Source organism: Pteropus medius, unplaced genomic scaffold (assembly GCF_902729225.1).
Source record: "Pteropus medius unplaced genomic scaffold, Ma_sr-lr_union100, whole genome shotgun sequence".
NCBI lineage: Eukaryota > Metazoa > Chordata > Mammalia > Chiroptera > Pteropodidae > Pteropus > Pteropus medius.
The window spans coordinates 6,810,015-6,825,669 of record NW_024351073.1 but is presented as its reverse complement, the minus strand read 5'-3'; the positions used below and the strand labels follow the sequence as shown (position 1 = coordinate 6,825,669).

General features: G+C 33.6%; 1 protein-coding gene across 1 annotated transcript in view; it reads right to left on the bottom strand.

The window, feature by feature from the left end:
- The window catches only part of ZFR (zinc finger RNA binding protein), a 69,068-nt gene that overhangs the window by 32,937 nt on the left and 20,476 nt on the right, over positions 1–15,655 (bottom strand). Inside the window, 6 exon segments of the mRNA XM_039842720.1 lie at positions 1,016–1,135; positions 2,278–2,471; positions 4,215–4,506; positions 5,065–5,256; positions 7,845–8,092; positions 13,554–13,772. Coding sequence (XP_039698654.1) covers positions 1,016–1,135; positions 2,278–2,471; positions 4,215–4,506; positions 5,065–5,256; positions 7,845–8,092; positions 13,554–13,772 — 1,265 coding nt within the window.

Here is a 15,655-nt window from a genome sequence, read left to right as displayed (position 1 = left end):
GTTAGCACATCTGCTTTACACGCAGAAGGTCCTGGGTTCGTGCCCCAGTGGAGCCATGGTCCATGATCTACAGTCATGCCACCCCGAACAAGCCCAATGTCTGATCTCAGAAGCTAAGCAGGGTTGAGCCTGGTTAGTATTTGGATGGGAGAACATCTAAGAAGACCAGGTGCTATAGATATAAATAATAATAAACAAAACAAAACCCCAAAAAACAAAACTGACAAAATAAAATCATACAATCATGCATTTCTTTTATCATAGAGGCTTTTAGTTGCAAATTTCCTATTATATAAGAGTAAAATCAGTATGTAAGTTGAATCAGAGAGAAATTCAGAATACATTAATAAACATCCTTTTCTCCCTCCTATCCCCCAAATTCTTAATTTTCCAAGTTTAAAATTAAATACTTAGCATGGAGAAAGTATGTAACATTGGCCGACAGAAGAGATCCTCAGGGGACTAATGGATACTTAATTTTCCTGTATTTTTTTTTGTAAACAGATGATTCTAAATGAGATTTAAAAGTTTCTTTTCATAGAAAGGTACTGCCCTTTAACAGACTCAATTTTTATGAACTCTGAGTTTATACAAGAAAACACGAATCTGGTGCATTAGTCCAGCCTTATTAACACAATATTTAGATTTAACTGAACACTTGAAGTGTTTTCAATGAAGAATTCTTCATCTCGAAATTCATTTTAGTGGGAATTCTACCAAGATAAAGTAGGTGAATGGAGACTTTACACTTCTTTACATGATTATTTGATCTAAGGAATGTTACAGTTTTATTTTGCTACAGTCACTGAAAATGATGAAATATGGTTATAGTCTTAAGTACGACAAACTAATCAGAAAAAACCAAGCACCTGAATCTAAGCAAGACATGACATGCTCATCGTAGAGTGGGAGTTCACGGATTCAGTGAGTTATGTTTAGATGCTTTGTTTTGCATCTAGAATGTTCCAAGTTGTTTTAAAAAAAAGAAAAGAAGATAGTTGAAATTTTTACTCACTTTATATTGAAGTCTGTGTCTTCGCCCTTTTAAGTGCATCTCTTTAGCATTGGGATCATTAAAGCTGCACTCACATAATTTACAATGGAATCGAATTACTTTTCCTTCATCATTTCGTACCTTGGTGTGGAAAAAAAATCCAAGAATAATTGGAATGTTATGAGTTGATAATTTCATTCATACACCTGCCCAGATTCTCGATTAAAAAAATGCTGTGCAAAATCAAAAGTTTGAAGTGAGGAAAAAAAGAAGCAATGTCTATAATTTTTTAAAGTATCATTTACAGAAACAAACTGCTAGAATTTTTAACTGTTGTGTGCAAGATGTGTTAGCATGTATTTGCTTTTGTAATTAACTTTAATTTTAATACTTCTGTCTATATGTAAACATTTAAATGCAATTAGATACCTTAAATTCTCTAACAAATAGTTACTGAATACTAGGTAATGCTGTTGGAGATGAAGATAAAGATAATTAGATTTTATATATCTAACTAAAGAAAACCCATGGCAATTTTTTTTTCTATCTGCACAATCATGAAGGCAAGTTTAGACTCGAATGTTATTAAGAAGTCTATGAAATATATTAAGTTCAAATTGTACAAGCTTTAAAGAATGGCTCTGAATGCAAAAATCTGAGGTTTAGGATTATTTAATTAACCAATATCATTGGAGATTAAGGTGTTCTGGTTGTGTACATTTCTTAGATAACCTAATCTTGATCTTTTAAGAACTATAATTTTAAATTAAAATTGTATGTGAACTATTTATAAACTACATAACCCAGTTTTCCACCTTGTAAATAAAGAACATGACCTAATAAAACAGGAATTGTTTTCGAATCAGCTTAAGAAACCAAATAAAAACAATCTTTTAAATCAGCAACCTTAATTTTACACATGAAATTGATTGGTCAGAAAGAGAAATATGGCTATCAAAATTTTTGCTGCTCACAATTTTACTTTCTATGTTCAGGATAGTTGAAAGATACAGGAATGACTACCAAATAAATGGAAAATTACTTTACACCAGTGATGATGTTAACACGGAGATAAGTTAAAAAAAAATTGTAGTATCACTTAGGTAAACTTAAAGAGCATGCTTTTTAAAAACCCTTAAAGCAATCCCTTTGATTTTCCTTCATAAGTAAACTAAATCTAAAATATAATTGAATACAATTTAATCTTACATGTAAAGCATGCTTACAACAAAGTGGCACTTTTACTCTTTAACCTCACGGCAACGGTATTATCAAATCAATACCTCTTCCACATAGTCATGGCCCACTGGTTGCACATCACTCTGCAAAGCAGCAAGAGATGCAGGTGTGACTGGTTCTGACACTGTGTCTGACTTTACTTCTGGAATCTGTACAGAAGTGACAGGAGTGCTTTTAACACATTCGGTTCCTTTTAAATCTTCTGTTTTATTTCCTGTTGATTGCAGCTTATTACCACCTAGAAAAGCATTAAAAATTATAGCAATTTTAACTTTCTTTTTGTATAAGTGTATAACCTATAGACCACATGGCTTTTTAATCTTATTAACGAATAGATCTTTCCTTTCTCTACCATCCTACACCCAATGATCCTCTCCATCACCACATGCCTCTCTTAACAAGTGAACAGCAAGTACCTGAAAAGGTAGGGTCTAAGTGTAATTCGTTTGTATTCCTAGTTCTTTCAATTCCAAAGAACTGTCCTACATTCTGGTAATATAATAAAACAGTGTAGCTGCCTTTGAGGTGCCAATAAGTAATTATAATACAATGTGATAAGCAATGTAATAAGTATGAACAGAATATTATGGAAATGTAAAGCAAAGGAGTCACTACCCTTTAACCTGATCTGATTAGGAAAGGCTTTACCAAGGGTATGACCCTTGAGTTGGGCTTTGAAAAAAAGAGTAATGAATTGAACTGGCCAAGCAGAGAGAGACTGCTGTCTAAACACAAAGAATAGTACGTACAAAAAAGAACAACATGCAGTTAAGAAGACTATAGTAAATTCAGGGAGACCCAGTAATTCAGTATGATTTATGAGGTGATGACATATGAGGCAGAGGGCAGATTGTGAAGAGCTTGGATGACATAACTAAGGAACAAAGAGTTTTTTCCTATATGCACAGGGAAGGCCACTGAATATTTTAAAAATCAGGACACTAACCCAATTTGATACTTATTTTCACAAAATGACTGACGAGTGTTGAGACTGGATGCAATGAGAGACAAAGCTCTGAGGAAGAGACTATGAAGGCCTAACAAGGCAGTGGCTATGAAAAAATTTTTTTGTTGGTAAAAATATCGTAGTGATAGAAACAAAAGGACTAGGTAGACAACTGGAGGCAATAAAAAGGAAGAAATAGTGTCACAGTGAAGTTTCCCAAGTGAGAAAGCAGCAATTTAATGAGATTATTTCATGGTACTCTTGTTATGAGATACTGAGTTAGAATGAAACACTGGTAGGCATCCACAAAGCTGGACAGATAATGATGAGGGAATACCTAAAATGTGGCTCTAGAACTCAGATGGGAGTTCTAAGTTTGCTCAAAAGATTTTAAAGTAACTGTATGCACTGGAATGGAAGAGACCACTCATGAATACTGGGTGAGTAGAGTAAGACCAGAACAGAATTAGCATCTTAAAATGCCACCATTTAAATGAATATGAAGGTAAGTGATCCAATAAAGATAACCTGAGAAAGGGGTGGGTGGACAGGTAATAGAGACATTTCTCAAGCTTTAAGGTATAAGAGTCAATTGTGTCAAATGTTAGAGACCAACAGGATGAAACTGAAAACTGGCCACTAGATTTGGCAATTAGGTCTTTAATGACTCTTGAAAGCAGTTTCAGAAAAGGGTAAGAGGAAATACTATAACAGACTGAGAACTAAATAGGAAGTATAGAGACAGAGAAAGTAAGAACTAGGTGAGAAGCTTGAGAGGATAACAGCAATGGAAAAGGGTCTTTTTTAAATTGAAGACTATGAAGACAAAGGTATACCTTCATGGCTGAAGGGAAGAAGGAAGAAACGACTAGAGGATTAAAAATTCCAAAAAAATTACAGATATGTGATTTGACAAGGTCCCAGAGAAGAAAGGAGATAGGTACAAGAGCACAAGCAGAAGGGTTAGTCCTGGACTGGAAGAGAACTATCACTTTGCTGGAGTTAGGAGGAACATAAAGAATCTTTAGTACTTGCCCACAAAGTTTATTTTGGGTGTAGATGTCTTCTTAGCAGCCATATTTGTAGGCACTGCTGATACTTTAGTGTTAGATGTGCTATTAAGAGACGAGTTTCCTGGAGTTGTAAGACCTTTCACTGAAGATGTTGCAATTGATGAAGTGTTCACAGTACAATTGCTTGCTGCAATGCTTGAAGGAGAGGCAGTCGGTTTTGAAGCAGACACAGCTGTTGAAGAAGTAGCTTGACTAACGACGTTTGGTTCTGTTGAAGGAATGGGTTTACCAAGTTTTGTGTGTAATTTAACCACCTACAAAATAAAAGCACATTCATCTGTCAGGAAACTCGAGTATAGATTTTTAAGTTTGTCTAAAAGACATAGTTGTATTTTTCCTTTCCCATATTTTCACACACAAAACTCATTACTCTCAAAAGAATCTCTGTGAAGCATGCACACGCGCGCGCGCGCTCTCTCTCTCTCTCTCTCTCTCTCTCTCTCTCCACCTAATACTAGGTGAGGAAACTAAGGCAGAGAAAGATGAAATGACTTGGCCACATGTATACTAACCTAAACTTAAACATGACAAAAGGAGGAAAATAATCATACAACAAATTTCCAATTGGTGGAATAAATGATCTAGTTCAATTTAAAGAAAGGTCTCTAGTCTTTCCCTCTTTTAAGCAATGACTATTTAATGTCACTTTTACGTATATTACCATATAAATAAGGCTTATAATTCACTCAAAATTTTGAAGTTTTGGAGCCACTTTTACTTAATACCCCTCCACACAGACGTCGCTGCTCCAACTAAAAAAGTAAAAGAAAACAAAGTAAGACATAAGGGTGCGTGGGAAAAAAAACACCTACTTTCTGATGCTTCGCACCACGAATGTGGGCAGCATATGCATCTGCTCCTGTACAAGACACATCGCAGAGCTCACAACGGAGCTGATTTTGAGTCCCACGAGTAGAGTTGCTGCTGCTGCTGGTATTTTGTGAGGCTTTCAATGCGGCTTCTTTTTTTTTATGTTTCTGTCCTTCTAAATGTTCTTTGTAAGTCTGTTTCAAACAAAAGAATTAATTTTGTTTTATTCATTTTCTATTTACATTTGAAATTATTCAACTCTCGAATCTCTAATACTCATTTAAAAATGAGCACTAAATAATTTAAAAAGCAACTAACTAAACAAAAGCATGTGGGACTCCCTACATATGTGACATATCTGTGGTTCTCTTTACCCTGTTTACCAAGAATACATTTGTCTAACACTCTGACTTATAGTGGACTTTCATATATAGCCCTAATATCAATAAAGTAACTGCTTTTGGTTTCAAAAGTTTGCATCTTAACTGCTTATGTATGTTGGATAGAGAAAAAGACACAGTGATCGTGCCATAAGGGAATTACTTAATTATAGGACTAAGATGACGGGGGAAAATATATCTATAGCACAAGAAGAGAAAAAAAATTACTGTATAATAACAAGACTCTTCACAAATAAGTATGTTTATTCATAAAACTGACTTTTCTAACTCAGAATGCACTCCACATTGAATTTCTTGCCACCCTAAACAAGTATCTATTTAAAATATACTAGCCAAAATTGTACATAAGTGCAAGGAAAAATACTGTAATACTAGTCAATAAAAAAGTGAAATTATATATTCAAACAAGAAAAATCCTTTCTAGAAATGATATTATGCACGAATAAGGAAAATTGCTCTGCTTTTTAAACAAAGAGGGAGACCTAAGACCCATTTGGTTCTTCTCTCCTTTTCTGTGGCAGCCCGAAGCAGCTCCATGAAGCACTTTAAGCCTCAATTATTTAGGACAAGTCCCAATTATAAAAGTGAGGAAACAAAAGCCCAAAGAAGTTAAGGTCTTTGACTTGCCCAAGGACCTTTACCCTGTTTACCAAGAATGCATTTGTCTAACACTCTGACTTACAATGGACTTTCATATATAGCCTTAATACCAATAAAGTAACTGGACTAGAACCATGACACCCTTAAATCTGAACCGAAGTACTCTCTCTCCTTACATTTACACCTAGACTCTTAATTCACAATCTCAATGATATTTTTCTCTAAGGCTCACTAACCCCTTAAGGCACTGCCTCTGACTTGCAGAAGTTCCCCTGGCCTGTTCTTGTGTAACCATCCAGACACCCCAAATCAATGGTCAGCCTTATACACCTACTCATTCTAAATGCTGCTATTAACCTATCACCCTAGAGCAATGTTCTACCCTTCTAAATGAGTACCATATATTCAATAAATCTCTAGGTTATATTTGCCACTTATAGCACCATCCTCTCTAAACGGCCATCAGGAGAACAGGATACACTCCTCAAATACTAAGACCAACATCCTTGTTCCCTTTTATGTTTAATTCCGGTCACTATAAATATTCCCCCCACCCTCCTCCAGTCATGTAATGACAATGGAACTACTTCCTATCATACTCGAAATAGGGACAAAAAAAGTTTTATGTAACTAACTACATACAATAATTTTATGTAATTCAGGGAATGCTGGTTAACTAAAAACACCCCCAAAATTCAGTATTAAAAAGTAGAACTAATTTAGTAAATTAAAAAGAATATACACATATGGGGCAGGGGTGGAAGACAGATAAAAACTGGAAGAAACTACTACAGAGTCGAAATCTGGTCTTTTCAAATAATATGCCTTTTATTTGCCAAACTGCTTATCAAATTTTTATATAAAAACTAGATGCTCTTAAAAAAAGAAATAACAAAGCTGGGAAGAGAGTTGAACTCATTATAATAAACAGACTTGTGCCTAAATCACTTATTTTAAGGTGTAGCAACTAAGAAAAAAGAAAAAAAAAAAAAAGAACAAAGATTATACATGCTCAAGTTGATATTTTTGAAAAAGACACTTCCCTATGCCTTTCTTGCTCCCCAAATTCCTATTCTCTCATGGAGATTATAAAGAAATAAGTAACATTCTATAAAGCGTATACAAAAGCCAGTCTCACTGGAAATGTTATTCCAAAAATTGATTAAAAAAAAAAACCCTTAAGAATTTTTTAAATTCCAGAAAGACAATGCCTTCTCCTATTCATGTTCCAAAATATAATACATCTGACAAAGTCCTCTTATCATTAATGTAAGTGTGTAAACTGAATTATCTCTCTGTGATCATCCTTTTTCAGCTGTAAAATTCTATTCCCCCAAAATGGACCTTGAAAAAAAGAGCTAAGGAAATCAATAAACTGTCTTAAGTTGAAGAATTTTGTATAAAAGCTTTACAAAGCAAGTTGTGGGTGATAAAAAAGAAATAAAAATTCAATCTTTTCCCCAAATCCCAATTAATTTGAATATAAAATCTTTAAGCTAAATTTGTTTTATCTGAAGAGCAAAGTATCATTCTTGAAAAAAAAAGAAAAGCTCAATTCGCCCATTTTTCATTTATATTCATAATCACTTTTACAGTTTCCTCTTAACAGAATTCTTATCTTTTTAAAAATAGTCATTTAGCAAAATATGTATATGTTATAGCTAAAAGGTAACAGGAAAGAAAATGTAAAACTTTGCAGGCACAAGACTTAGAATATCAACCATACTTAACTATCAAAGTTAACCATTGAAGACTCGTGGTAAAACATACAACATAAGTACCTGTGGTCCAGCACAGCTGATCTTACAAACATCACAATAGTGAATCTGGGGTGGTTTGGGAGGCTGTTTTGGTTTCAGTTGTTTATTTTGGAATGGTGCTTTTTTAGTAAAGGTGGTCCCTGTCCAGGCAGCTGTTGCAGCAGCAGCAGCAGCTGCTGCTGCTGCCTGCTTCTGTTGCTGCTGCTGCTGTTGGTAGTAGGAGGATGCAGCTGAATACACTGCTGCTTCATAACCTGAATAAGATGTACCTTATAAATAAAATTAAACAAAGATTATGTTAAAAAGGCCAAGTTAAATGCTGTAAATTTAAATTCAATAAATTCTGCTAAAAAAAGGTAGGTTTATACATGCATATTTACAAATAATGTGTATCTTACAAAACCTAGAAAACATATTATTTATCTTCCTTTTATACAAGTCAACAAGTATTTTATTTAACATATGCCAGGTGTTATGGAGGTATAAAGAAACTATAAGATTTAGTCCTTGTCTTCAAGAAGCTTATAGTTCATTTGGAAGGATGTAATAGAATATTTGGTAAATTTATGTGGCTACAGAACCTGTTAATATTTCCCCAAACAGAATTCCTCTAAGTACAATTGTGAAGTGTTGGACTTGAGGAAGGGTCTGAACTAGGATACTAGATAGAAAAAAATAAGAAACTCACAAAATTGAAATTTCACATGCTTAGTGGCTAAGAGGATAAAAGATATGAAAGAAGAGGAAAACACACAAAAATAACACCAAGATTTAGAATTCCAGAGAGTGACTGATGGGTTGTGCATCTGAAAAAAACAAGGAGCTGGTAGAAGCTGGTTTGGAGAGGCAAAGTGAATAAAGCTTAGCAGAAATCCATAATATGGAGCTGGGGTTCAGATGAATATATAGGACAACAGATAAAAGGTTTTGGAATTAAGAACCAAATACATCGGGTTTCAGTTTCCAGAAGATGAAAAAGCACTATATTTTCTGGTTAAATGTATGGATTCTATCCATTTCCATTATTTAAAGTTTCTAATGAACAAGCACATTAAGCTAGGTATTAACATAATATGTACATGTTGTTTATGTTCAGTGATTTATAGGCTTAGAGATCTATAAAAGTTTTAAATTTGACAAAGTAGTTGATTTTATTTATGAGTATAACTCGAAACTGAAAAACTTTACCCCTTCCAAACTAAGGTTTCTAGAAATTTCATGGACTCTCTATCATATTCTAGTAAGATTTCTTTTTTCCCTGAAGTGGAAATGAGTGAGCAAAGAGTCATGCTAAGGTTCAAGAGAGATTCCTGGTTGCCAGGAGAACAAAGAAGAACTAGTTAAGGAAAACTAAACTTTAGTCTCTCGAGTGTAGACTGCTATATTGAAAAGTAAAGACTTATGACCCACTGACTTCAATGCATCCACACACAGAGGAAAGAAAACATGAATTGTAAAGGTGAGAGTTAAGAGCATGGGAAATCACAATTGTAGGCATCTGAAACTAAACATATCCAGGAGAGAAACTGGGCAACTTCCACAAAAAGCTTTCCTTGACTTTTATGGCAGGTTATTAAATTATGTAAATTCTTATGAAGATACGAAGAAAGTATGGTAAGAAAACATCTAAAAATCAAAGTAGGAAGAAGTAGATAAACATTCCAATAATAAATATGTGTTCAGAGAAAAGACAATTAGGAAACAACTGATATAAGTGGTTAAAAGAAAAACTATAGATCAATAAACTGTTTATTGATCAATTCTATCAATGTCCTCTATTGTTGAAGAATGTGATAAAAGAACCAAGTCAAGCTCACAGCCAAATGCTTTCAAATTTATAGACAGAAACATGTATGGCTTAAATTTTGCTCTTAAAACACCATAAAGTTGTCTAATTAAAATAATAAAGCTATTTTTGTATCATTACCATTTAGGACCATGAGTTTTATATGAAATCTTTAAAACAAACATTTTCTGAATGACTAGTTGTTATGTACAGAAACTAAAAATGACACTTAAATATATCAAGAAAATAAAAGTAGAATAAGACCAAAAGCATTCTACAATGCTGGATGACCAGAAATTTCCGTTTGTTTTTTTTTTTAATGAGAATCTATAATATGGGAGGCAGTATTCCAAACACAGTGAAGTCTCAGAACAAAGCTTTAGGGCAGGTATTACAAACCTTACTTTACAGATAAGAAAACCGAGGCTAAGAGATTGTGAAGTCCTTTAAACAGTGAGTTATTTAAACCACAAAAATCACCAGGTTAAGCTTAATATTGACAAAATAATCTCCTTCATTTGCACACAGTCTAATAAAACCAGTAAAAAAGCAAATTTAATTACAGTTTACTACTTAGTTTTTTAAATGTCAAAGCATGCACTGAAAGGTGGGCTAAAGATTTAAAGAACATGTTTAAGTCTATTACTACGAGCAAACAAACATACATTTGTAAAAGCATTATGGGAAAACGTATATACGATTGTATATCTAATTTAAGTATAAAAGCTCAATTTTTGAACGCTAAAACAGTTTTGCTTAAAAGTACTTCTATTAAAAATGTTTCTCAATTATTAGTAAGGTACATAATTTTAACAGTAGAAATATAATTTTTAATTGTACATTATCAGAAATAAAAATGTCACTTCAGTAGTAAATTCATCATGCTACAAGTCACTGTTTAGTAGGTACCAATATTCTAGAACTCATTTTAGTGATAAAAATAGCTGATCTAAGTTGTAGCTGATATAAAATTGCAGAGAACTCAGAGGCCCTAAATATGATCTCTCAATGGTAATTTCACACAGTGTATCACATATTCTTTAAAAAGTGCATACTCTTTGACCTAACAGTTCCAGATATAGGAATTTATCCTAGTGAAAAAAATTGGCAAATATACAAATCTTTACGTACAAGGATTATTTTACCCAGTGTTGTTTCTAGTTTTTCCCTAATATGAAATGTGTCCCCAAACAGAAATTTGAAAATATATTACATCCATACAATAAAATATTATACAGCCATTAAAAATATGTATATTGAAACAGAGATCTTGGTTTATAAATACTACTACCATGTATGAAACCAAAGATCTTTTGTAAGATGGCTAACTGTGAAGCTAAGGCAGGAAAATATCTAAGCATATCTGTAACATCTTAAATGTGCTAGAAAGGAAAGAAGTGTTCAAAGGATTAATGACACCAAGGCCAAGACTCAGGAGCTGGTTTGAAAAGGATCCCATTGGCCAAATTTGGGACAATGTGTACCTCAAAAAGTAAAAAAGGGAGAGTAATGAATCATACTACATTGAATAAAAAAGAACAAGTCCAGTAATACCAATGGGGTGGCGGGGGGAGGAAACGGACACTCTTCTTGAGAAAAATGCCTAAGAATCAACATAAAAGGATTCTGCAACCTTCACTTTAAAACTTGATTCCGTTAAGAGATTTTCAAAGGATCTAACATTATAGAGTCAAAGTCAATCTGTGGGTAACAAGCTCACAAATTACTTGGTTAATTACAAAGGGAAGAGGCTATCTTTACAAGGAAGAGGTCTGGTAGTCACCACTTTAACCAGTAATTATTTGAAATCATCAATAAGGAATAAACTGACATTATTTCTTATGTGCTCCTGATATCATAAAAAGAAAAGTTCACATAGTTTTATTGACTAAAAAGCTACCATAATCTTAGCATATAAAGAAATCAGATAAATCCAGATTGTGGGATATTCTACAATTGGCCTGAACTCTTAAAAAATGTCAAGGTCATGAGAAGATTAAAAAAAGGGGGGGGGGATCATTCTATATTAAAGGAAACTGAAACCAACAAGACATGACAACCAAACACAATCAGTGATCCCTAATTGGATCCTGAATTTAAAATAAAGCACAAACACACAGAAAGCCTAGCCACAAAAGACACTTGTGGAAAATTGGAGAAATTTATTAGATAATATTCATGTTTGATTCCTTTTTATAATATTTGCATTGTGGCTATGTAAAAGAATGCCCTTAGGAAATAATGCTGAAAAATTCTGGGCCAAAAAACCCACCATGTCATCTGCAACTTTTGTGTATTGTTGACCCATTTGAAAATACGTTTTAAGAGGAGAAAGCAAATGCAACAAAATATTCATAACTGGTGAATCTAAGTACTGCTATATGGTATTTGTATTATTTTTTCAACTATTCTGTAGAATTAAAATTTTCTATAATAAAAAGTTGGAGGAAAACAAAGGAATGATAGCTCTTTATTTAGTGACATGAAAGGACATTCACAGTAAGAATAAAATAGTTTACATGATATCATGTATCAGGTAAATTCGTTTTTGTAAAGAAACCATAATTCCATGGAAAAATGTATAGAAAGACATGCACTAAAATGTTAACAGCAGTTAGGGTCTAGGGGTAGATGTCCAGCAATTTAACATTTTTCTCTGTATTTTCTAGTTTTAAAATAGGAATGTACTATTTATGTAATAAAGCAGTACATAAAGGAAGGGATACTATTGTACTCCTTATTTGGAAGCTAATGTGGACATTTAGAAAAAATGCATTCCACTCAGATTTCATTAAAATAATTCCATTACAATTATAACTGGTTAATTGGATAAAGAGAGGCAGAAATGCTGTATCTGGGCAATTCTGAACGACAGATCTAGGAATAATATCTCTTCACTCCAATTCATTTCCATGTGGTTGTCACAGTTAACTTACAAATCTGTTCCCATTGCTCCCTGTCTTTAAGATCTCTCAGTACCCTTTCTGCCTACATGATAAAGACAGACAGCATAGCGGAGCCTGTAAGGCTTTTTTTCACACTGATATTTCCTGCCTCATCTGATATTTATTCCATACACCCTATATTCTAGACACAATGAACTCTTGTTTCCAAACACACCATGCCTACCTAATTCACCACTGTATCCCTACCACACCCAGCATAGCATCTGGTACAGGGTAAGGGATAAAAAAAATCTCGAGAAATTAAAAAATATTTTTAAATTCAGTAGCTGGGCTTCTAACACCCAAGCTACAACTAAGTATATCAAGGGGTTAAGAACTGAAATTGACCATGTCACCTTAAATCCTTCATGTAACAAGATAAGGTATTAAGAAATAAGTAAAATGTAAAACAACAAACCACAAAGTAGTACAAGACTAAGTATCTACAAAAAAATAAAAATATGATCATTTAAGAAAAATAAAACTACTCTATCCCTCTCAGCTGTGTTATATAACCATTATCTTATAGACGTTTACAAATGCTACCTGATATTTTCAAGACTACTTATTCCTGATAATAAATATGAAGAAATAGCTCTTTGAGGGCTAAAATAATCAATATAATTCATCAATGGTATTCCCCTGTTAACTTTGAGTTTTCAGTTTCATTTGGAAAAGTCAGAAAAGAAACAGAATACCAGTAGAATACTAAGTGTTATTTTCTCTAATTGTAATGCTAAGCCTAAGACTCATGACTAGCTTTCAAATGCCCAAAGAGCATTTCATGTTCTGCAAAACTCCTAAAAAAAAAAAACCCCAAACCACACAACTTAGGAGTATGATCCATTTGTCACATTGGGCACATATATTTATTTAAGGTCTATTAATTAATTCAGTTCTTGCTACTGGGAGTAAGATTATTCTACAGAAAATCAAGATAGTTTCTAGTAAGTTCTTTTTAATTTCTTTATTCATTTAAACACTGTTTATCTGTCTTACCAGAATAAGTAACTGCCGTGGTACTGTAAGTAGCACTCTGGGTATAGGATGGCACCACAGTAGCTGCAGCTGCTACTGGCTGTACGGTGGAAGATACAGGATAAATGGAGAAAGTAGTGGTAGCTGGACTTGGTGTGGCTGGTTTTATGGCTGTCACTTGTCGAGTTTGCTGGGCTTGTGTATACTGAGTTGCACCTTGGCTATAACCTGCTTTGGGGGCTAAATTGGGAAAGAGACAACAGAAAATTAGAAGAATGAACCATTTACAGTACTCACTTCACTGCGGTGGTATGGAACTAAGCCCACAATATCTCCAAGGTGTAACTATTAGGCCAATATCCTGGATAACTAGAAAAAATAGGTGTAAACATTAACTGTAAATCTGATGCTAGTAATTTCTTCTTGGCAAAAGGGGTAAAATTCTTATTACCAAATGAACAAAATGTAACATTTATATAAATTATTTTACTGTCCCATCCCAGATGCTTTCCACATTATTTCCAAAATGGTATTTTGTAAATATTTACAACTAAAATACCAGTACTACTTTAAAATGGTATTAACAAACAAAGTTTTTGGAAAAGGAGTGTGTGTATGTCTATTAGGCTAGTCAAGCTACTTGACAGTTATCCTTAATGTTGGAAACTGAAGAGAGAGTGCCTCGAAGCATGTACTTCAATTCACAGTAAAAATTTCAATGTTTCATTATATGGAACTTGTTCATATACCTGTAATGTCATTTTACTGGTTTATCCATAGTGAACTTCAATATGATTACAACTCACAAGGTGCTACGGACTTAATTCTTCAAATATCAATAACTTGAGTGCAGCTCTTCTCAAAGGGCCACCTAAAAGTTCTGCAAAACTTTCTGCTGCCTTTGACCACATTCAAAACAAATGTGTACTTTAAAAATCTTATGAGCCTTATTATCAATCACTAATCATCAATCACTGAGAAAGGTCCAAATATCAGGGGGCAAACTCATTTTATGCTTAATTAAACTCATTTTTAGCTTAAATAAACAGCACTTAAGAGTTTATAAACTATGAAATCTGACCCACACAATACAGAGATGAGGACATTTTTAAAAAAGGAACTAATGTCCAAGAGCTAAATGACTTACCAAGTCACATAGTCAATTTCATAACTTAGACTAAATCAAGGTCATCCGACTTTTACATAATTCAGTACTTTTAAGACAATCTAACTTAATTAACTAGCAAGTTCACCAGAGATTGCTGCACTCACAAATCATTAGAGAGTAGACTATAAGAAAAGTGAGGGTCATTATAATTCAAAATATTTTTAAACCACTTTTAAAAAATGCATAAAATCTTAGAAGTACCCAAGAGAGTTCTGGGTCAACTAACTCACAAATAAGAGAACAGAGATGAAAAGAGGTAAAAATCACTTGCCCGCATTAATCGTAAAGCCAGTACTAGAAGCCAATTCTACTCTTTCCTAATCCAAGGCTCTACTCACACTTTTGATGGTTCTTCAAAAATAATTAAAATAAAGGAGCTGCCAACTTTTCAAAACCCAGAGAACTTTGTTTTAAAAATTCTCAATTAAATCTCCATGAAAAAAAATCCATACTTTAAAGATTACAAATGTAATACGTAGGATTGTGTGAAAACAATCCTGCATTTAAATGAACTATAATATCAGTGGCTGGTTACAGAACCAACTGTCATTACAGATCAGAGGAAGATGATCGAAAAATATGGGCCTACAAAGGGTCTCCACTGGTGACAGAGGCAGTCAGCAGTTATGTTCTGGGAATTTCTGGAAAAGATATGAAGGCAGCCAAAAGTTATCACAACTTCTTTTGTACAGCTTATTTCAACAGGGAGAAACTATAAGCTAAAGACCCAAAATGAATACACTTCTAAGAGAGAAGAGCATGATTATGAATTGTTTCCATGGTCTTCTCTTTGGGACTCAAAGGCATTCTAGCAGAGGAAGAAAAGGACATGGCTAGAACCTGCCTCTCAAAGTAATATAACACAATGTTTAGATGGACTCAAAAACATTATCTTTATTTAAAAACACCATGAATAATATATTTCAATAGTATACAATGAAACTGTGTATATTTA